Source organism: Homalodisca vitripennis, chromosome 4 (genome assembly GCF_021130785.1).
Source record: "Homalodisca vitripennis isolate AUS2020 chromosome 4, UT_GWSS_2.1, whole genome shotgun sequence".
NCBI lineage: Eukaryota > Metazoa > Arthropoda > Insecta > Hemiptera > Cicadellidae > Homalodisca > Homalodisca vitripennis.
The window spans coordinates 115,988,994-116,014,117 of record NC_060210.1 but is presented as its reverse complement, the minus strand read 5'-3'; the positions used below and the strand labels follow the sequence as shown (position 1 = coordinate 116,014,117).

Genomic DNA, 25,124 nt, shown 5'->3' with positions numbered 1-25,124 from the left:
GACTTTTTAAACAGCAAGTTTATTTGATAAAAACAACAGGGAAATATAACAATATTAAATTTACAATTATAAAAATAAATATTTATGCATTATTATTTGTAAACATTTATGAAAATATAATTATTTGTATGTACATTTGCAAATTATCATAAAGTTTCCTGTCCATCCTATTTTTAAGAATTATAAGAAATTGCATTTTTAAATCGGTAATTTGTTTTATTACTTAGGGTAGTACATTACATACTATTCATTCAAACTTACAAACGAACTGTGTAACTAATAAATAATAAACGTACTAACACACTATTATTGCTAGATATATAATATCCACAGTTATATTTACTTCTACTAGACATGCAACCCTTACACAAATACATCATCAAGGTACTAACTATAGAGTTGGTTATAAATTCAAGTACTTAACACATAATTCAATATCAGTCTAAAACTCAATAAGACAAATTACATAATATAAACCTTGAATTTTGGTGGATACAATTAATGTTAAATTTATTATAACTTTTCATACACCACCAACTTGTAAATCGTTTATTTTTAAATATAATATATCATGGGCGTTGAGTATTTCGTTGCAAAGATCATTTTTAAGGCAAGCTGTATAAAATATACATTTTATTACACATGAGCAGTGTAGACATTGTTGAAAAACATTAAAGAAGAGTGTTAAAATTAAACTAAAAAATATACTAATATTCATTCATTCTGTATGATTTAAAATAAAATGTGAAATACAAATCTTAAACTAATACTGCATTGCATATCAGTGGCATTACCATACAAAACATAATAGTCAAAACATTTCTATTCGTAATAAAATTGAAATATAAAATTAATGTTATTAAGAATGTGATTATGGCAATATATTTTAACATCAGAGTTAATTAAAAAAGCCTAATATCATAAATACTTTATAAAATAAATAAATAAATTATAATAATTAATACTAACAGTCTAAATATCTAATACTAATTCATACACTGAATGTGTGAGAGCAGAGTAAATACTTAACATATGATAGTGATGAATGGAGGTTAGTTGTTAAGAAAAAGAGGAAAGGACTTAACACGGTACGTATTAGAATAATAATCTGAGTCTATTACACCAAGACGCAAGAAATAAATCTAATACTTGATAATACATATTGAAACTTTGGTGGGACTAAGTGAAACGTGACATGTTATATTCGTATCAACATATAGAAATAAAATATCACATATAATACTGAACCCGAAGTGAGGAGACAAATACTGTGCTGCATTGGATCGGAGTGAAGCCAAGTGTTCAGTCGGTTACGAAGTCTTTTCCTTGTCCTCCCGGTCTCCAGTTTCTAGAAAACACAAACAATGGTTCAGTTTTTAATCTTGGAGAATTAGTGAGACTGGTGAAAAAATCCACATTAATATCTGAAAATCGCTTTGAACAAGGAATGGAGCACACCATGTACGTTACAGCAATTGGCACACCAGAGGAAAAGATTGTTATAAAGGAACTTCGTTCAGGAGTAGAAAGGATGAAGGGAATTGGGCAGATCAGGGATCAGACTGTCTTTGGATCACCTTACCGAGATTGGAACTGGTCCTTAGGAAAGGTGGAAGTAACTGCACAGGCAGAGAGAATAGCGGCTGAAATAACGAGACTTGTGTCAAACGTCAATAGAGTTCTGCCACATAACAGACGCCTGTTGTGATCAACAGTAACTTTAATAGTGATTTATGGAGCTCCGGTATGGCTCTCTGCACTAAAGATGAAGAAAAAGTTAGACAAGGTGCAAAGAAAAATAGCCCTGAGAGTAGCGAGTTGCTACAGGACAGTCTCGACTGAGGCCTCTTTTGTCATAGCAGTATTTCCGCCACTTGAGCTACTGGCAAAGAGAGTGGCAGTTCACAAACTTTTATAACTTCCTGTTTCAGAGGAGAAGAAATGATGATGCAGCCTGTGGTGAGGAGTAGGATACTGCAGAGCACATCCTTTTCATCTGCAGCAGATGGTTGTCCGAGAGATGGGGAAATGGAAGCCGTAGTAGGAATATTAACTCCTAGAAACACTAGCCACAATGCTGGAAAGTACTAGGAACTGGCATGAGATATCTACTAAGATTCAGAAGATCATCAAAAGAAAAATGAAAGAGGAGTAGAATAGGACAAGAAAGATGAAGCTGATAATGCTCCTCACTGAGCTGGAGAAATACAAAGCAAGAATAATGGTACCCAAAGAGAATCCGAAGGGATTTTTCCCCTCTTCCTCAAGGGGAAAATAAAAAAAGTTTTTCATCTAGCTTTTAACTCTTGGGCTGACAATTTCAAGCTGATTACATTGCCATTGGAAATCCCCTCACAATGGTGGAGGGTATTCAGTAAAATCATAATATAGTAGAACTCCAATTATTCAAATTAATAGGGACCGGAACCTATCCAAATAATAAAAAATCCGGACATTTGGATTTTTCTTGAAAAAAAGGCCTCTTTTAGAAAATGAAACTTAAAGATAACAATAGAGAACATTTATGGTGTTTATTATGGAAAAACAATATCAATGACAATGTGTACATTACATATACAAAGTTTACAATGGAGCCTTTAACAACACGGTTTTAAAATTTTTTCTCAATCTGATCTGAATAATCAGAGTTCTATTGTACAAAGGCTATCCACAAAGTAACAGGTATTTTGAAATAAAAAACTAGCAAAATAAAGAGGATGCTGTTTGGTACCTGTATTGATTTTTTCACAATCAATACGTTTAACTTAAGTTTCAATCATAGTTATGATGTGGTTGATAACTTTGTTACGGTACTGTTTTTTTGTTATCATTGAGGACGGACAGTACTACAGTCAAACTTGCCATTTTGTGATTTTGAGATGAAAATCAATACTTCAATTTGAAAGAAACAATAATTATTAAGTCCTATCTAAAAATTAAAAAACAAATTGATTTAAATGTTCAGTGTTACTAGCACTTTTAAAATACAAATACAACGGACTAGAGTATGTTAAGAATTGTTGCGTCTTAGCTTCACCATTTTTTAAACCATTCTATCGGTTATAAATAATAAACCTTAAAAATGTATCTTTAAAAACATACAAAAGTATGATATTTTTCATAAACATAAAAATTTATTGGGTATAAAAACTGTTTAAAGAAAAGGTTCCCAGGAGATATTTTAAAATTACGCATGTTTATTTAATTAAAACTGGACCTTTCATTGTAGTTTATTTCATTAAAAATTCTTTGTGCCTAAAAAGTATTAGTCTTTATAATTTTGGATGAAACATTGTTAGAGAAATAAAATTAACGTTTTTACACATAAATGATTAACTGAGCAAAACACTAAAAAAATATTGAAAAATTAACAAAATAAAACGTTAAAATAAGAAAAATAAGTATTTATGTATTCACCAATACTTATGTGTGGCAAACTTGTCAAAAATTGGTTGTTTGCTAAGTTATTCTTAACACAAAATACTTTTTCCGAATCTACTTTATTTAAGTAGATAGCATCAAAATGGATATTTCAACTAAGATCCAAAACTTGAATTTTAGAACTACCACAACACTTATGGGGATGAATTAAAAAATGACCAATAAAAACAGATGTTTAAAAAAAATATTGTTATTACTTACTGAGAGGTATTGTGGCAGTTGTGGTACCTCGCCTCGTGACAGTGCACTGACGCACTCCGCGACACGACTTGAGTCGCGTCAGAGTGTCGTGCATCTGTGATCGCTCGTCAGGTGTCAGGAGAGACGCTCGGTTCCATTGCTCAAACGGATCTGCAAAACATTGGTTAGAATTACTCCAAAAATCTGCAAGAGAGATGACAATCCAGTAAGTATTATGGTGATTTAAACATACCCAGGTAAATCTCAAAACAACACTTTACAAGCTGGGAGTAATCAACCACGTGTCTTGTAATAGGACTAGTTTAAAACTGTGTAAAACATTTGTCTCAAATCCTTACATGTTTCACTAAAAAAACCTAGATTGTAGTGTCTCAATGGTGATGAATGATTAAAAATATGACTATCTGTTAATACTAATGGTTTACACTTTTTTTGTATACATTTAAACAAATGAAAATACTGTATTGAATATAAATTATTTTCCATTAAAAACAAATGTTATGTAAAATAATTACACAGAAACTTAGTTCAAGATTTAAGAATTGTCGCCTCAACCACGGAAGCGCATTATCTGATCGTATTAACAGTTACAGTGCAATCTCGCTAATTCGGCAGTATATCGGGATTGGTAGTGTCGGATTACCGAAATTGCCGGATTAATGGATGTATGGGTAAAAACGTACGAAAAACATACAAATGTACATTGAAATTTATTAGAAACCAGTTAAAGTATAGTTTAACATAACGCAAAAGTAAACGTTTTCTATAACGTATTAGAATTTCGTACTTTTTATCGATTGTTAATGTCACATGTTTACGTTTTTCCGACATCGCACTCAACTATTATAAAATATCGTAATAACACACACGAGCACACACGTCAACGAAACACAAACACAAGCAAACACATCAACGGAACGAAGCTGTATACAGTAGTACTATAGCCAGAGCGCAAGTAGGCAAGCAACTGACGAGTGACTAGTGGCGGCGCAGCGGACCGGTGAGTCATCCGTGCTTGCAGTGACATGAACCAACCGAAGAGCATTGACTCGACCCGTCATCGCTCGCACAGTGCCGGATTACTGGACGTGCCATATTAGCGCACGGCCGGATTATAGAGACTGCACTGTATTGATCATTAAACATACAATGATGCAATAGATTTTCTCTTTTCATCATGTGTAAGTATATTCAGATTTTTAACAGCTATGTCTAGATAAAAATGAAAATAAATATAGAATAATATTTATTATAAATAATGTATGAATACAAATATTAATAAATGTTATAAAATATGTGATAGTAAGAACATAACATATTAAAAAGACTCATACTAATAAATAATAGTAGGCAAACATTTATATTAAAAAAATGAAAGTAGGTAAAAATAATTAAAGTGTGTATTTTACAATTATATAACATAAAATAAAAATATGAATAAAATTTTGAACAGAAAAACTTAACTTCTTAACAGTAGAAAGACTCATAGATTCACAAAAAATAATTAATAGATAGAACCCACACACAAACTTGTATAGAGATCTAAAATGAAAGACATATAATGTGGTTTCTCAGGTTTTTTGATGTTTTAGAAACAAGAAAAGTTGGTTGAAAACTAAAATAATTGTGTTTTATTCTGAAAAACTTAACCAAAAGGTAAAGTAATAAAATAAACACATCACTGGATGTATTGAGCAATTCTAATAAATAAATAAAAAAATATAGGTTTTTTTTTCTTTTTTTTCCTTCCTGAGGGAAGAGGACAGTTTGTCCCCGCACTTAGTCCTAAAAAGGACCTTTGCGCCTCCCTTACTTTAATTTGTGCCCTCAAAGACCGAGGCTTTTGCAAAAGCCAATCAGATTTAAGGGCTCCTGTTCTCTAATGTCCTTGGGGCTGAGGAGATATGCTCCCAAGTATCTTTTCCTAGTCTCTACGATGGCAGGACAATCCAACCAAATGTGCTCCGCTGACTCCTCCTCTTCTCCACAGAGTCTACATTCGCTGCTCTGACTAAGGCTTACCTTCAAAAGGTGCTTCCTCAGAGGGCCATGTCCTGTCAACATTCCTAATATCAGTCTTATATCCTCCTTATTCTGGTCTAGGAGAGCTGTCCACCCTTTTGCGTAAGGAGAGATAAACATTTTGGATATTCTTAAACCTGAGGGCTCTACTCCAATTCTTGTGTCTTGTCCTCTTTTCCCAATCTTTGACCAGAGCTTTAATGTTGGAGAAGGCTATCCCACAACCTGGCTCAGGCCCCACCAATGTGGATTCTGCTCCCTTTTTGGCGAGGATGTCCGCTTTTTCATTCCCATGAATACCTTCATGACCCGGTACCCAACCGAGTGTTACTCTGTTATTTGTTGCTAGCTCTGCTAGAGCATTCCTGCATTCCCAGACCGCTTTCGAATCAATCGAACAGGTATCCAGTGCCTTCAGTGCAGCCTGACTATCAGAAAGTATTAGGTATGATAATCCTTTTGTCCTCAACTGTGTGAGTCTTCTGGAACATGAATCTATTGCCATGACCTCCGCCTGAAAAACCGTGGCATGTCTTCCTAGGGGCACAGCCATGTCGACTCCAGGTCCATGTATTCCGTATCCTGCCCTAGAGTCTAGGAGTGAACCATTAGTGAAAAACTTCAGGACTCCTTTTTTAGGGTAGGCCTCCCTTTTAATCCATTTCTCCCTACTTCCGATAGAGACCGTATATGGTTTTTCAAAGGAGTATTTCTTAACCATAGTATCAGATACTTTGGTTAGCATTTCAGCCTCAGGAAAATTTTCTGCAGCTGTTCTCATCACCTCCTGGCTAAGAGGAGTGTACCCCAGGACCGCTTCCATTGCTAGTGTTGGGCAGGAGCTCATTGCTCCCGTGATGCTTAAGCAAGCTAACCTTTGAAGACTCTGTAGCCTTTTTGCAGCTGTTGTTTGTTCTACCTTCGGCCACCACACTAAGGCAGCATATGTGACCATTGGTTTTACTATGGTTTCGTAAATCCAATATATCATTTTGGGTTTAAGTCCCCATTTAAATCCAAAGAGTCTCTTACAGGCCCCAAGGGCCATTATTGCTTTGGATGTCCTGTTTCTAATATGGGAGTTCCTAGTGAGCTTCTCATCCAGGATTAAACCCAGATACTTCACTTCCTTTGTTTGGTTAATGCTGATTCCCTCCAGGACAGGATTTGCTAGCTGGAATTTTCTTTTCCTGGTAAAAGTAATCATATTTGTTTTTGATGGGTTGATCCGCAGACCTTCCCCATGACACCAGTTACTTATGAAGTTCAGTTCTGTTTGTATTAGGCGTTCCAGCCTGCCTATGTTTTTCCCTTTAATCATAAGCACTAGGTCGTCCACATTAACATAGTAGCCTTATTCCCCTCTTCTCTGCTTTGCTTAGGAGATCATCCACTACCATCGCCCACAGGAGAGGAGACAAGACTCCCCCCTGGGGGCAGCCTCTTTGGGCCGTGATCGCAGCTGATTCGTCCCCGTACTTAGCTTTCACCTGTCTGCTTTTTAGGAGGACTACTATCCATTTGACTACGTCTGGGGAAACTCCAAAACGTTCCATCGCAGTCTCCATGGATTGATATGCTACTCGGTCGAAAGCTCCAAAAATATAGGTTGGATTCACTTCCTTTTTGTATTATGGCTTGGATTAAAGTTAGTTTAAACCTTCAAATCATTAACCCTGGAACTGGCAAATGCCTGATATCGGGCGTTTTAGTCGCATCCTAGATGGCAGCGCCCGATATCGGGCGTTTTAATATAACGTTTATTTCTCAATATTACGTACTTAAAACACGATCAAAGAGTATCGGTATTTATACCAATCGAAAGAGGAAGGTTCAATTTATGTAAATAATACACTAATAAATAATTTCATCGTTTCGTTACACGTACATACGTTTTATAGTATATGAACTGTTTGTTTACATTCTCCCGCGTATCGCGCTACTTGCGCGCGCAGCGATGAGTCAACTGGTTAATTCGGCTATTGTTATTTCATCAGCTGGATGGTGTTCTGTCTGGTTTATTGTTTGTTTGAGTTCGTTGTAATGATGGTTGTGTATATGACACAATAATAGTAAGTTTTTTTGTGCGTGTTTACGTAATGGATCGTAATTTCCGCGACCATTCAAGTGACATTCGAGAGCTAGTTGTACATGAAATAAGCAACGATGAGGATTCCGATTTAGACATTCAATCAGAACATAATTAAAAAAATACATAATAAAAAATAAAAAAATAAAAAATAGAAAATGAATATGAATAGTTAAAAGATTGTACAAATCCAAGTGAGCTTTGAAGTTCTTACTTTTGTTGGTAAGTAGCACTTTCGAATGTCAGTGTATGATTTTTGTTTTGTTTACCACATGTAAAAATAAATACCATATAAACTATGTGTTGTTTTATTTTTACTCAGAATTTAATGCTCTTTCTTTTTTATATTTTGGATTTTGCATATCACTAACAACAATTTTACAAATCAAAAACTTTCAACTAACGTTTCTTTTTTCTAAAAAAAGGTTTTTTCATAAAGAGGTAGAGTAAGGATATTTTTTCGTTTTAATTATATTATGTGAAAAATGTTCCTTGAACAATGCTGAATAAAGAAAATATATAATATGACATAGGTACTTTATAGTAAATATGTAATAATAAAATAAATATAAGGCAATGTATGAAGTACTAAAATCACTCCGCCACTGAGAGAAATATGACCACCAGTTCCAGGGTTAATTGAACTTGAATGTTGGAAATTAAGAAAATTAATAGTTAAAGATAGGAATTAAGATACAGTTGCAAAAATTAAGTGTATTTAAATTCATTACTTAATTTATTAAGTAATGAATTTAAAGAACAAATCTATTTGCAACTACAAAAGCTACAAACAACGATAACTGAAGGCTAAATAACTTGCTATTATAAACCTTTATAATCAGAAAAACTTATTAATTATCATTATTATCAGATCAATAAAAATTGTTAGTTTACCGAGACGAAGATTGTAGAATGTGACGAGACCAGTAATGAACTCACAATACAGGAAATTGTGAGTCTTGTTGATGGTGCGAAGGCATGAGTAAGTGTTGTTATTTGCGTTCATACAGAAACAAAAGGACCCCTCTGTAACATACACAATCTAATCACCAAAATTGAAACTCTACATGTGTGGAAATACCTCATCTGATGTAATGGAAGTGTTAGAATTTGTCGATACTTAACTACATAAGAGGGCAAGAAGAGCATTCTTCTACTACGGAATTCTAAATATTATCCCAAGGTTCACAAAATCTAGTCTGTGAATGGAGGAAAAAGTAAGAAATTTTATGATAAACGCACATACAGGTATATGGAAATATATCAAGCCTAAATAATGTTAAAAAATATGAGTTTTTGTAATTACTGAATGCACTTAAAAATAAACAAGTTTCATTAAAAAATGTAGAGATCTACTCGTAGATTGGACAGAATTAGATTTCCTGCAATTAAAGATAATGAAGAAACAATATTGCCAAAAATGCAGGTTTTATTTGGCATAATACATGTATTTTTGCTGAATTATTTATAATTCTCTTCAGACATTTAAGGAAGTAGCTTTCTATTCATGAAAAAAAACTTACTACCAACATTAGTGTTAAATACAGGTCAAGATTAAAGAAAAAAATTGTTGAAGAATTTATATATTGCAACTTTAAAAAATGAATTTGAAGTTTCAAAATGTAATTATCATTAATCAGAATAATAACTGACCTGTCCAAAAGGGAGGGGTTCGCCAGTGTTGGTTATCATGGTTGAAACAGTTCATCTTCTCTGCAAGACATTCGCTCTCCAACTTTGCTTTCCGCCTCAACTTCCGCTCCTTCCTGCGCAGACGTTCCTCCTTCATCCGTCGACGTGCCTCTCGTGCAATGTCCTTCTCATCCTTGTGAGATGACCTAGGCAGTCAAGTGTTGCATGATGTTTCATGTACTGTCATGCCATATACAAATGCTGTAATCAATTGTGGAGCAGAAGAAATGCAAGAAGAAGAATTTATTTTTAGGGGTTAAGCTTTAGAGAGTAGGGATGTGGGAAAATTCAAATCAAACGAGAATATGTGAAGAAATATATTATTTTCAAAATCTATATATTTATAACCATCTATATTAAAAAAAATATTTGATTTGATATCATAAATCACTACTAACAATTAAAAATGCCTCATTCAAATATATCTATTTGTATAAACATTGTTTATTTTCCACCTAACAGTAATCGTAGTTTGTATGATGACTACTTTAAATTCTTTTGAGGATTTTAAAAGTAAGTCTATGTTTGATAATTTGTTAATATTAGGAGATTTTAATCTACCCGAAATTAATGGATTAAACTGTAATATGTTGTTTGGAAGCACTGTAGTTAAAAATCTATATCACTTTATGGCAATGCAACGATCTTAAATCTCACAATGATTTCTTAACTGTAACAGTATTACTCTTGACCTAATAATTAGTAATATCAAATCACTGTCTGTTGATTACTGTAAACGGTCCTTTATTGCCTCTAGACGGGCACCATCCGCCGTTGTGTGTAGGTTTTCCTTTCAAATCCTTCCTTATTAATAATTTAACTAAAAATAAACTGATACTCAACACTTATTATTTTTTTAAAGAAAGCTGATTTTTACAGTATGTTTAATAAATTTAGAGAATGTAATTGGGATGAAGTGTATAGTATAAATAACGTAGATAGGGCTGTGGATGTGTTCTATAAAACAATTTTTTACCGTTTTTGACCAATGTGTACCTAAAAAACCATTAATCTTTAAAAGTAAATATCCGTGTTGGTTTACAAAGGATATTATTAATTCTATAAAGATAAAGAATAAATGTGCTGGAGGAAACGGAAAATTCTCTAAATTCCATGAAAGTTTGTTTAAGGATCTCAGGAGAGGTGTTAAATTGAAAATACAATTGGCTTATCGAGAATATATTCGAAACATTGAGTATTGCATTAATGTAGACTCTAAGTTTTTCTGGAGTTTTATAAAGTCCAGACGCTCTTCTTCTAATTTAGATTTGGGCTCTTTCGAAATGAAAATTTAAAGACAAAGTGGTTTCCAGTTGATCACATTTCCAATTCGTTTGCAGACTTTTTTTCTTCAGTTTTCTCGGTTAACTCCGGAAGTAAACCTAACAATATTAGTACTGAAAACTTTTATAGGGAAAACAGCCAAGGGGTTTTGTTTACAGTTCTAGATGTGTTAGCAGCGATCAAAAAATTGAAATCAAAGAAATCTTCTGGACCTGACTGTATTCCTACATATATAGTAAAGGGTTGTGCTGAGGTGCTGTGTGATCCTTTGTGCTATTTGTTCAATCTATCTTTAAAAATCTGTATTTTCCCGGAGAAATTGGAAGGAAGCTAAGGTGGTTCCCAATTTTTTAAATCAGGAAACATTGAAAAATTACCGTCCGATTTCATTGTTAAATACATTCGCTAAGATATTTGAATCACTTCTCTATAACTATATTTTTTTATAACGTAAAATCTGATATATCTCCCCAGCAGCATGGCTTTCTTCCTTGTAAATCAACAGTCTCTAATCTAATGGAATTTTCTTTTGACGTAGCATCTGAATTGGATACTGGTGGCAGGGTTGATGTGGTGTATACAGATTTTTCTAAGGCGTTTGATAAAGTAGATCACGATATTTTGTTAAGTAAATTATCTTGTTTTAATTTATCCCCGCCTTTTATTAGTTTTGTTGAGACTTATTTAAAGCTTCGAAGTCAGTTTGTTATGGTGTCTAACACTATGTCTAAAAAGTACATTAGCACTTCAGGTGTTCCCCAGGATCTAACTTAGGCCCATTACTATTCTTGATATATATTAATGATCTTCCTAATTATTTAATACGGTCTAAATGCCTTTTGTTTGCCGATGATTTAAAAATATATAGAAAGATTCGAGACAATCACGACGTTGCTGAACTGCAATCAACGCTAAATTTACTTAGCCTTTGGTGCTTAGAGAACAACCTATTTTTAAATGTAAAGAAGTGTTTTGCGATGACTTATACTAGGAAAAAATATTTAACTCTACCAGAATACTCTATAATGGCACTAAGCTACTACTAGTGACTCATGTTAAAGATCTTGGCGTAATTTTTGACTCGGCTCTTACGTTTGAAAATCACCTTAATTTTATCATTAATGGATGCCATAGGATGTTGGGTTTTGTAATTAGAAACACGATGTTTTTTCATTCAATTGATCCTGTCATTAAACTATACAATGCATTCGTAAGAAGTAGGCTGGAGTATTGTGCAATAATTTGGACCCCTTATTCATTACATAGCATTGCTTCTCTGGAGCTAATTCAAAACAAGTTTCTAAGGTATTTATATTTTAAAAGATTTCATGTTTCTTGTGAGCGAAACCTGTCAACAACTGTCCTTAAGAAGTATTTTTTTTCTTTTGAAACTTTGTTAACAAGACGAAACCGATCTATTATTTTATACATTTATAAAATTTTACATAACTTAGTTGATAGTTCTTTTTTAGTTGGTAAGGTTTTTCTGCATGTCCCAAGAAATAATCTGAGACCCTCTTTGGTTTTTTTTTACACCACGTTGTGATTACAGTGCCAGTTTTATAATTTTTTCATGTTTTAAAGGTATTAGGTTGTTAAACATGTATAAAAATGAATTGGATATATTTAATAATAATTTTAATTCATTTGTAAATAAGCTAAATATTATTTTTTAAACTTAAGGTAGTAACCTAGTTTTGTTAAAGTTTTAAATTGTTATTATGTATTGTATTATATTTTTATTTTTTTTCTCGTGCTGTAAACAGAAACAGTTAATTTTTTACTCAGCCTAATAATGATTTTGTAATTTTAGTTTCTTCATATACGTACTTATAGTATATTATATTGTAAATATAATTATTATTAACTTGTATTTTCAATATAGCTGTTTTTGGGATAATGTTCCTGTAGCTATTGTACAAAATAAATAAATAAATAAATAAAATGTAAAATGAGTGAGTGTGACATGAATTTGAAGACCAAGCTGACTTTGGTTGTTTAAGTAATTGTATATTTAGCACTAGTAAATTTATAAATATATTTCGGGATGTTCTAATTTCAGTTTATGTATTTTTATTTGTGTTATTTGCAGTAATACAATCCAGCTCAGGTACAATGAAATAAAAAAGGCGGGAGCGCAGATTCACCATGCTATAATGTAACTCAGTTTTTAATGAGGTTTGAGGTGCAACAGTACAAGTTTATCACAATAAACTTACGGGAACTTAAATATTACTACGTTCGTGCACGTCACTTATACGTATTTGCTGGTGGAACATTCTTATTTATAATGGTAAACTGTATCCAAGTATCCATGGACCTCCATTGTTTATGCAACAAAAATATTCCAGAGGAAATTGCCAATAAACTGAAAAATTCAATTTTATGGATTTTGACTGTGGTACATTATTTTAAGGTTCCTGAAAAAAAACACTGTATATCTGAAGTTATTTGAGACTTTGAATTGGATCACAGTTTTAGGAATAATGTTACTTCTGGGAAATATTAAGCATAGAAAACACTTTTCGAAGACAAGAATACAGAAAAGATCAAACACTGAACATAACTGTTCCCAACATGATCCTACACCATCCCTAGGTGTACCATTTACAGGACATTATGAAACACTAGAAAATTCTGTTGACTTGTCCTAGTTACTAATTTCAGTGATGTGTCTTTGGCCAAAATCTATGCGTATTGCTAAGCGTATTTAGTGGTTTAGAATGCTACCTGTAAGTACAGGCTTAATACTGCTTTTAAATAATTCTCGCAGAACGAATCGCACTCTAGTACCAATGAAGATCTTGCTTTGGAGAAATAAGTTCAGACAAACTTTGTCAACAAGCAAATTGCACTCTAATGGCATACTATAATCTGGACCTAAAGAAACAACTTGCAATGATCGGAGTCACTCACAGGTATGGGTCGCAGTAACATGTGTCTGGAGGAAACAGATCTACAGGTCTCCTGGTGTGTGTCTGACTCAGGACTGGCTCCAGGATGGTAACATCTATCCTCCCTGGCCCCGGACCTGGCTAACAGAGAGTTGATAAATGTATATCATGTTAGGCTATGCTTGTCACATTATATTACAACTACGACTACTATCTCATATCAATAAAAATCTGTGCTACTTACCCAATCCTTTTTGCCCTGGCTCGTTGGCAGTGGTAGATTAGCAGAAGGTTCGGTGGTTGTAGTGGTTCGCAAATCTACTTCACTCTTGTGCCTATGCCTATGCCTGCTCAATGTATTCACCTCCGTATTCTCAGACACGAGTTTGTGTTTCCTCCGTTTCGCATTTCTCTCACCGTCATCGTTCCCACTTTCCGAAAAATTTCTCCTGACATCTCCTAAGATCGTTCCGTTCACCCCAAAATCATAGAATCTGCTCTTGTTTTTTCTCCGGTGTTTTCCAAAACTTCTCTCTGTTATAGGTGCCATTGTTGTTTCATCCTCATCAAATATTTCATCAAAGAAGTCATCTTCTTCTTCGACTCCAGTTTCGTCTGTGGCGCTCTCAGTGTCCTCGTCTGTATTTTCAGCACTTCTGTCATACGGTTTTTTATCCTTCAAGAACTTCTTTATTTCCTGTAAATACCATCATTATTATTTATTAATTATTTCTTGAAAAAAGAAGATTCAATTTAGCCTATAAGTACCTAAACTTACATTTTTTTATACATTTTATAACTTTGGAATTTCCTTAATTTATTTAGTCTAATCATTACACACAAAATGCTATTTAGGTGTTAAAGGTACAAAAAAAATTATGTTCATGTAACAATGGGATCCTCAAACCAAGCAGCAGTTAATGCAGTGGCGACATAAGGGATATCCACCACTGAGGAAGTTCAGAAATCAGTCAAAAAGCTATATTCACAGTTTTCTGGGATTCCAAGGGTATACTGATGATTGGTTACCTTGACAAAAGAAAAAACAATAATAGAGGATTATTATACCGAACTACTCTTGAATTTAAGACAAGCCATCTTGGAAATGAGACGAGGGAATATTAGCAAAGGTGTTCTCCTGCTAAACAACAATGCTCCAGCTCATCAGTCTCTCGTTACACAGGTTGCCTACAGGAGTGTTGTTTCGAGCAGCTAAAACGCCCAACCTACAGTCCAGACCTGGCACCTAGTGATTATTTCCTGTTTCCCAAGTTGAAAAAATAGCTTAAAGGAATTAGATTTGAGGACTTGGAGTCCACATAACAGTGGTTTGCAGACCCGGAGGAAAATTTTTTTACGAATGCGTAACTAGTCTTCTGAACAGGTTCACCAAGTGTATTCAATTAAAGGGTGATTATGTAGAAAAGTAAATTGGTTTCATATTTTTATCGCCTTTTTTCATACCTTAGTTGCAAAACTTTTTGATCCTCCCTCGTACTTTCTGTAGGATCAACAGAATATTGTCTAACAAAGTATTGTCTAAGTAATTGGGAAGTCAGTATGTTGACTTCTTGTTTATCTAGGTGAGGTGCAAGTACCGTCATCATAAATTCAAACCAACACAGGAAACTATGAAGACATTGTACAATCTGATGGTGCCAGACGTCTTCAGAGGACTTAGCAGATATAAAATACTAGTCAAAACCTGACTATGACTCACAAGCTTTTTTGATAAATGGAACTTACAGATTTGAACAATTCAGCCATCATCAATACTTCATCTAGTACTGAGAATAAATTTCTAACCCAGGATTCAAGGCGAGAAACAAACAAGAATCCAAACCTACAAGTGAATTTCAAACATTCTGACTGAAGTGGATAACATTCTATCTTGAGTAACAAGCCCTTATTTTTGCATACATGCTCCTATAAACCAGACAAGCCACTTGCTTGTAAATCAACTTGACAAATCCTTATGCTGACTTCCAAGGAATTTTAAAATTTACTGTTTCCATTTATCTATCACAAACTAATCATTGTAACCACATCAATATTTTCACTGACCTTGAGTTTTTCCAGCTGGGACCGCAGCTTTCGAATTTCCAACTCCAGCCGTTGTTGTGTGGCTCTCCAGCTCTCTGGACTCTTGTACACAGAATCACTGCAGCTGATATTTTTCACGCTACCCACTGTACAGTTCAGTTCCGATGTTCCATTGTCCACATCCTTCAGAAAGATAGGAATTCACAAGTCAGTATTTCAGTAATGTATACATAAAACTGAATGAACCATACAATAATCCATACTAAAAGAAAAAAACCGAGTACAAATTTTCTAAGTTAGTAATAATTTTGTTGGATTAATGTAAATAAAAGAACTTAAGGATATTTCACAAAAAATAAAATAATTATAATTAACCAGCTAAATATGGAAATAATGTGAATAGTAACAAATTAATGCATATAAAAACTCTGGTGTTATCCATCTAAATCCTCAATTGTCAAAAATAAACTTTAAAGGAAGGGGTTTCCATATCCCTCAAGGTTTAGACAATTATGGAATGCCCTTCCTCTTTTTTCTGAGGATCCCTTAAAAAATGTACAGCATGCTAAAGAGTATGATCTATTAACCTAGAAATATTTGCAAGTCTCCTTATCTATTCAAAATTGTTTGAAAATTAACATGGAGCAGTTGTTTTATCACCTTATACATAACATATAATAGAAAAGATAAGCTACAGAGTAGAGTGGGACTCTTTTTTTTTTGGCCGCAGTAAAAACATTCACATCTATGAACCAAAATCAATACTGTTAATTAGAGCAGCCTGTGTGAAAGTAGTCCAATTTTACGTGTGAGGAAAATCACTGATCCATCTCAAAATCTGTAGCAATAAACAGCTATCATGATCTATTATTGTAATGAAATATATGTACGTTTGATTTCAATTGTGTATTTTGCAGACAACTCTAAACTTATTTGCAATTTATAGTTTTACCACATTGAGAACAAATCTTATAAACAAGAAACAATTATTAAATTTCATTGCCAAAAGCTTAGCAATTTCTAAACATAAATCAATAGGTAACTTGGCTTGGTACACTATGAAGTTTTATGCACTAAGAAGAATGTTGTGTTTTATTTAGCCTGTAATAACACATAGTATGATGTTACCTCAAAATTGAGGATTCTATCTCTGACGTTGAGGAGCTCATCTAGTACTCCTGTGATTCTCGAGTGTCGTCTGATTCTTCTCAAGTTCTCGCTAGCGAGTCCCAAGAACTGTTCTTCCTTCTGACTCTCCATCCACTGAGCCATCTCTCGCTTGAACTCCTCGCTACTGTCAGGGGAAGTCGGAGTCTTAATGCTCAATGGCACGTCGTTCTGCTCGCTGTTATTGTGACTCGTCTTTCTCGCTGTCCGTCCTGCTCTCAGCAAAAGTGCGTCATCTCCCTTCCCTCCCCTGCAACAAGTGTGTCAAGCCTTTTCTAACAAAACAAATTTTACTGTTGTTCCACATCAACTTAAAATGATACAAAGTAAAAAAATTAAAGAAACTTTTGAATGCAGGCATAAGGAAATATTTTATATGCATGGAGACTGTGTATTGGATACTCACAAGCTGCATGATCTAAAATATTATTTATCTTGAGGAACCTCAGTACCTGAGAGAGAGGCTCATATGCCAAGATGAGGTCTCACTACAAAGTACCCACTATAATTTACATCCAGGATTCCAGGATAAGAAAGATTAAGAGAAAAAGGTATCTCACAGTTTAATGTGGTGGAGTACCACTGCTTCTTTGAATATCTTAAGGAAGGTATGCCTTTAAGGTTTTTTTTTGAAAATAAACTCAAAACTTTGTGTATTTTATTTGTTTTGGTATACTTATTTATAATAAATTAGATGTTTATTTTGCATTAATTGTAGTTATACATTAGTAGGTATTTATTAAATGTTGTTTTTTATTAACTTCACTCGAATTAGAAATATTCTGTTTTTAGATTTTAATTATAAAAGAATTTCAATGCGCCATGAGTTACTCTTAAATACTACTTCTATTCTGAGAAAAACTTTAACAAATAAAATAGTTGTTACTTATTTATTTCAAAGATGGTTGAAGTGTTAATGGTGAATAGATACTGATACTGATACAGAACTCACAATTTCTAGAGTACGATACAAATAGATAGTTTTGAAGTTACTATACAAAAACCATAATTTTTTTAATAGTACTATTTGATAATTTTGTAATAATTAAAATATTAGTGAGTTAAGTTACGTAGAAAAAGTTACTATTTACTCAGCATGCATTAATTTGGAATAACAATTGGCAAAGTAACAACATCAAAAACCTGATTTAATAAAATAACTGACTAAAAGGAATAAAAATATGTGTAAAACTTAAATACTTAGTATTTATACAATAAATGTATATGGAATATGTAGTTTTTTACCTCGCATAATGCCTAGTAACATGAGTGGTGAAGTCATCGTTTTCTAACTTTGTGTACATAACTCCACTTGGTGTGAAACATGCACACTTCCTTGCCTTAGTCCTGGGCAGAGTGGGCCGCAGCTTGCACTTGTGTTTTCGCCATCTGTAATAAATACCTATGTCATTATGCAATTAAACAAACAAACAATAGCACAACACACCATTATTTTAGTCCTAGGCAGAGTTGACCACATCTTGCACTTGTGTTTTCACTACCTCCAATACGTCATTACGCAATTACAAACAAACAATAGCACTACACACCATTATTTTATTCCTGGGCAGAGTTGACCACATCTTGCACTTGTGTTTTCACTACCTCCAATACGTCATTACGCAATTACAAACAAACAATAGCACAACACACCGTTATTTTATTCCTGGGCAGAGTTGACCACATCTTGCACTTGTGTTTTCACTACCTCCAATACGTCATTACGCAATTACAAACAAACAACAGCACAACACACCGTTATTTTATTCCTGGGCAGAGTTGACCACATCTTGCACTTGTGTTTTCACTACCTCCAATACATCATTACGCAATTACAAACAAACAATAGCACAACACACCATTATTTTATTCCTGGGCAGAGTTGGCCACAGCTTACACTTGTGTTTATGCCACCTGCAATACGTCACTACGCAATTATAGAAGCAAACAATACACCACTACACACCATTATCTTAGTTTTGAGCAGAGTTGGCCTCAGCTTACACTTGTGTTTATGCAACTACGATATTGTATTATTGGCTGAGCGTTAGTGAACCTACAGGGAAGCTGAAAAATGTCATGTCTATCTGTCCACATATCTCGAAAACGAACTGACCTATAGACTTGGAATTGTGCATGAAGTTTCATTTCTATATGACGATCACTGAGTTCGATGATGGTGCATGGGATTTAGCTGAGCGTTAGCGAATATTTTTACATTTGTCTTATGGTCCATGATGGCAATGAGAAAATAGCAGAATAAATACATTTAGTGAAGTAGAATAAATAACAAACTCTAGTGCACACATAGAAAACATGTGACATACATTGACACATGTAGCTTAACTATCCTAACACATACATCATTTTATGGTGTGTAAACTTTTATTATTTACCCATATAAACCCAAGCAATTGAGGAATTTTCAAGACACCGGCTACTTTTTGGACTTCCCTGCTGCCCCAATAATGGAACTATGGGTACTTACGAGTTATAGTGACAGAGTACTAGCATGTTTAACCCATATAGACCCAAGAACTGGAGGACCTTACAAGACACCGGCTACTTTCTCGACTTCAATACTGCCCCAATAATGGAACTATGGGTACATACGAGTTTTAAACACGTACTGAAACCAAATTTAATGAACAAAAATGTGAACGTATCATGTAGTACAATATCTTGAGAAAGGTTTAATCTGCAAACTTAAAGTTTTTGCATGACAGTTACAATTTCTCTTTTGTTAGCTAAGGGATGTAAAATTTCTTTTCCGTATGATTGTCCGTCGTTCTATGTGTCAATAATGCAATGAGCTGTAAGCTTGAGATTTTGCATTGAGCCTCAGCGAAGCTTGTTGAGCAATTTCTGTTGTGGCATACTCCTACCTTATGATAATTACTACTTAGATATTTGATTCTTTTCCTTCAAACTTGCTACGGGAATATTAAACCAGCATACTTCACGAACAAGTGGTTGTGCCACAAAATATCCTGTAACGTTAACACTAATGCACACCTGTTGCCATCAGCTATGCACTGCCACTTCTGTCCCGGCCGGCAAGGAGCCTGCAGCTCCGACCTCTGACACTCCAGGGCTAAACGCTCCAGCTTGTTGCCAGTGACTACCACACTCACTTGGTTATCCAGCTGGGGATCTTCTGCTGCAAACACAGAACAATCAAAACTTCTGTTCAGGTCTCTAGTCTAATCAATAATACTAAGAATTAGATTATAATGTTATCATTATTTGTGTACGAAGACATTAGGTATGTATTCTCCCTTATTCAATTGAGGTCCATGATCGGTAAAGAGGTTTTTATTTTGAGTTTTTACAACGTTTACGAAAAAGTTGTAGGAAATACTCACTATAGAGAGTTAAGATTACAATTTAGTAACTTAAGAAAACTCTGCTTCAAATTTAAAACTGCTTCACAGTGGAATTCAATATTTTTCTACAACCTCATCATTCACATAATGAGAAATATTCTCAGACAAATATAAAACAAAATTGAATACACTAGTAACTATTGGATGAAACAGCTGAGCATGTCATATTTGAATGCCCGGCATTACAGAACAAACGCTCAAGATCCCTAGGTTTTCTTAGGCATACTGAAGAGGGGTTGGAACAGGCAAGCATTGTTCAGAAGATCTCTGGTTTTGTGAAGGCCTGGGAATCGATACAGCTTAAACCTGGAAGTGGGTGCACAATAAGCCGGATGGTTGAGAGGTAAATTACCAGGCCCAGGAAACTTGCCCTGTGTTAAAAAAAGACCTATTGGCTTTGAATTCTAAACATGTGACAGATCTTGTCACGGAGCTGTAAATCTTTTGATTGCAATTAAAACTCACTTAGGTTATTTAACCTTCTCCCGGGCATTTGCCATGGTGGGGAACCTAGCGCTAACGTCCAATCACCATCAACTGCTTTGTGCTGTCATCACGTGGCTTCTTTTGGAATTGCTAATGGAAATATCTAATGGCAGTACTTGTTCATTGCATGCTTTATGCCTAGTGTTGATATCTAGAAATAATATATATATTATTATATATTATAATATAATATATAATAATATATTAATATATATAAATAATAAATAATAAAAGTTTCATCAATTTCTTCATTGACAATGATTTAGCAGTTTTTCATCAAAATTCCTTCCAACCAACTTCTTTTACTATTTTATAGAATTACTAGATCTGTTGTAACTTCTTGTAGCTACTGCTTTACTGAAGTATTGTTATGTTGCCTTATACAAGACATGCAGATTTATTTTAATTTAACAATACAAACAAACATTTCTTGTACAAGTTAGTATTCATTTAGATTTAGTTTACCACATACGCTTAATCAGTTTTCTAAATGCTGCCATACTGTAGAGAATTTAATAGCACTTACAATTATGTATAATATATAATAGTTTTGTTTGAATAGAGTTGTTAAAATAATAAAAATGCAAATGTATTCTCCTATGACAGAGCAGTCAATCAATTCAGCCCAGTAACACGAGAGACGCATCGCGGTAATTTAACCGGGAGAAGCTTAGTTTTAAAATTTTATAAAATACTAGCAGTTGCCCGCGGCTTCACACGCAATTTCCTGTTGAAAACCAGTACACTATATTCACGTATTATTTTTCTATCATATTCTAAACATTCCTGAGATTATTGATAGTCATGAGCCTCTTGGACGCATAATGAAGGTATGTACCATATTTTCTGCCTCTATCTTTCGTGGTTTATGCTTTGATAAGTTATTCAGTACAATTAATCTATAGAGATGAACCTCGATAAACTAATTAGGTTATAAAGAATCAAATTCGGTATGTTAAAATTAGTTTTCTTCTAAGACATTTCTAGTATTATTGTGGAGTTTGCCTTGTGGTCCGATCAAGAAAATGTATTAAAAAAAATTAATTTTGATCATAAAGCATCTTCTCTTGGCTCTTTTCATTTACCTTCGATCTAACCAAATTTGATTACCTTATGTGCAAACACTCACGGCTTTGTGCAATGAGGTGTTTCATAAGAGCGTTTAATAGTATTTTCATTCCGTTATACAGTTTATTGACCATTGGTGCAATCTAAACTGGAAATTAGGCAATAACTTGTACCATTAGTTAGTTCCATTTTATATAATGCAACATTTCACAACCTAGTTAGCCAGTACAACTTAATATTATTTTTTATCCAATGTTCCGGAACTAAATTATCGACGGACTAACTACCTAATTGGCACGTGTATGAATATTTTATTGTAACCCTTTGTAGCAGCCCAACTACGTGACCGATTTCACCTCGCGCGCTATGTCTGTAAGCAAAATTTATATTTTCGTATCATTAAATTAGCCCTTTGATGCCAAACATATAAAAATGAATGTAACGTAAAGTTGTAAATAGTAAAGTAACTTACCCTTGAAGATCTTTTATTTGCTTGATTGAAATGGATACAAGTTGTGGTGTCGAATTTGTTTTAGGCGAGCTCACGTATTATTTGAGTAGATGGCTACCACTTTCATAACTTCTACTCCTCTTCTAGTAATTACCGACTAGAAATAACCCTTCTTAGACTACAGCTTCAATGTCTCGTGCCAAGACGCCGACGCCCGGGTTGTGCGTCTACATATTGCGAAGGGAAGTAAAATCTTAAAGTTTTATAAAGTAAAATATCATAGGCTTAATTCCATAGAACATTGGATATTTTAGGCCCACCTATCAGATATACATTTTTAGTTCTTGTACTCTAATTGGCAGCAACGTGGCAAGGCATACATTTAATTTACCAACTAAAAGTGGTGCTTGTAAGTTTCATTAATTAAATTGAACTTATAAGTAAACTTTGCAATTCGAGTATTTATTACTACGACTTCAGAAGTCACCACCCCCATGTGTTATCGTCATTCGGTACAAACTTCTTCTATGCAATTTGCATTACACTACTGATCAAGCACTTTACATTAATAATTTTCAAAATATTAAATGTTTCTGCCTCTTTGACGAACTTCAGCTGACAGTATTAACAGCTGTTAAGTATCAGTTCACTTTGTATTGTGCCGTAGCACAGTCTGGCGGATCCAATGTAAAACACTCCAAAATCAACAACTACTTACAAATGAAAAATTAATTAAAAAAACATTTTCCTGTGGACCAAATTGTGAATCTAAACCATTCTCGAATTCCATTGAAAACACACACAAAATTTCATCAAAATCTGTCCAGTCGTTTAGGAGGAGTTCAGTCACATACACACGAACACAAGAAATATATATATATATATATAAAGATGAATTTTGTTGTCTTTCACATGGAACGTACAAATTTTGTGGTTGTTTTGTGTTTGAGCTGATGATTCACCTGCTGCTACTTGCTCCAAAGTCTGTGTCAGGTTCTTCTCGATGTTAGTGAGAGACTCCTGTAGTTTCGTCTCCGCAGCCATCTCTGCAGTCTCTCGCCTGCCACTACTATAATTCAAAACACTTTTACTGATCATAAATTACCTCCTGTTTAGCTGTTATTACAGGCAGTGTAATCACAATGTTTTAATTTCAAACACACATCAATGTTTGTTATTTTGCATCAACATTTACTGTTAATTCATTATACCACATTTTTACCCACAATTTACATAATTTCTCTTTTGTTTTTTCAAAACCGAGGTGCTCCCATAGCCCATGCTGATGACTGTAGGCCTTACTGTTAGCTTGTTCATCTATAATTCCTTTTCCGAGGTTTCTTTATTTCTCTGGATTCCTTACTAAACTTAGTAAACATTTTAATTTTGAAAACACTAGAAATAATGTGAATAGAAAAAGTACAGTTTTATTGGAATAACAGAACAGGTCTTTTTTCATGAATGCTAAATTAAATACAATAATTGCTGCATTTGCTTGCTTTAATACTTTTCAAACTGATACAAAATTACCATTATGTATTTAATACAATTAAATGGGTAGTTTCCTAAAAGTAATAAATTTTAATGTCATAGTGATTATAAAATTACTCTATTTTTTAAGCGAAATGTTATAAAAATATTATAAACATACCTTAAAAATGAAGAAAATTTGCATATTAAACAAAATTATTCTTATTTACTTCTTTTGGAATAGAATGTATAATAATGGAAATATTATATCTGTGTCTGGAATTTCCCAGGTTCTAGGAGCTGTCTATTTGGTTATACACAATCAGCAGTATTGTTTTAATTTTTAATTTGAAATAAAAAGTGCTACATTCATTCAGGAGACAAAAGCCAATGTCCAGTGTATAAGAACACAAACTAGTTCTTCATGAAAAATAAAGGAATTTCTAAAGGAAAGAAATCAGTTGTTAGCTATAATACCTTAATCAAAGTTGAAATATAAAAAAGCGAAAGGGTAAAAAAAACCAAAGGATACATTTCTTCAGAGGTAATATTTTTTAGTTTAAAACACTTAATATTAACTGTCAGTGACATAAATTAGTCACATCACCATCGACCAACAACACAAAGAGACCTAAAATGCTTGAGTTTGTGGTAATTTTCAGTTTTTATCTTTTGTAAATTTTAATAAAATTATAAAAAATTTAAGCATGTTACTTAAATAGAAATTTTTTATTGGAATAAGTTTAAAAGTTGAAGGTTAAATATGAAAAAATTTTTTTTGAATTGTCAAAGAACCCATATCTATTACCCAATCTACACAAATTGTCCAGGACATACAAACCTTTCGATAAGAAATGTGTCAGGCCATGGAACACTGTCGCGCAGCCTCTTGCGCCGGAAAAGCAGCCGATAGAAAGAGCGACCGTCCATGTGTGGAGGTGCTTCCACCCCGGCCATGGCCAAGAATGTGGGGGCGAGGTCTATGTTCAGCACAACATTTTCCACCCTAGACAAAGAAAGTTATTCAATATAAATTTCAATTCTAAAAATAAACATTTATTCATGGAATAAATTATATATTGTACAAAGTAATAACATTGTCTCTTGTAAAATATCCTATAAAGGTCACAGAGTAAATAAAAAAGTAACATCAGTATTAAAATAAAACTATCATGTACGAAAAATTAAAGTAGGCTATGCATTACCAGACAAGAGAAAATAATTAGTGTTACAGATCATGTTATCTATAAATACTCCTCATCCATTGAATATAAAGTTTTGCTTGCCAAATATTATCTTAACAATTTTTCAATTTGATTATAATTGTTTTTTTTTTTTTTTTTAACTTAATAATATTACGTTAGAAAATTGTTAAGGACTGCTGATTTTGTACAAATTAAATTATATTGATGAAACTGTTTGGCAAAAGA

General features: G+C 33.6%; 1 protein-coding gene across 3 annotated transcripts; it reads right to left on the bottom strand.

Annotated features, from left to right (window-relative positions):
- LOC124359977 (extracellular sulfatase SULF-1 homolog) lies at positions 1–24,785 on the bottom strand. Of its 3 annotated transcripts, none has more exons than XM_046813186.1 (12): positions 24,536–24,785; positions 23,148–23,293; positions 19,849–19,993; positions 18,079–18,222; positions 16,795–17,083; positions 15,688–15,849; positions 13,868–14,320; positions 13,646–13,764; positions 9,407–9,591; positions 8,648–8,779; positions 3,643–3,792; positions 1–1,348 (listed from the first exon to the last, which is right to left on the bottom strand). In XM_046813186.1, exons 1-12 carry the CDS (start codon positions 24,649–24,651, stop codon positions 1,311–1,313), a joined length of 2,079 nt encoding a protein of 692 aa, XP_046669142.1. In that variant the 5' UTR covers positions 24,652–24,785; the 3' UTR covers positions 1–1,310. The 3 variants fall into 3 exon arrangements, with proteins under 3 accessions (XP_046669142.1, XP_046669144.1, XP_046669143.1); XM_046813188.1 differs by having other exon boundaries at positions 19,849–19,990; positions 23,187–23,293; positions 24,536–24,784; XM_046813187.1 differs by having other exon boundaries at positions 23,187–23,293; positions 24,536–24,783.
- Between the last annotated feature and the right edge of the window lie 339 nt (positions 24,786–25,124).

Coding starts and splice junctions, on each gene's coding strand:
- LOC124359977 (XM_046813186.1), bottom strand. CDS start 24,651: ATGGCCGGGGTGGAAGCACCTCCACACATGGACGGTCGCTCTTTCTAT. Junction 14,321..15,687: donor CCCAGCTGGAAAAACTCAAG/GTCAGTGAAAAT, acceptor TGGTATTTACAG/GAAATAAAGAAGTTCTTGAA. Junction 13,765..13,867: donor GCCAGGGCAAAAAGGATTGG/GTAAGTAGCACA, acceptor ACTCTCTGTTAG/CCAGGTCCGGGGCCAGGGAG.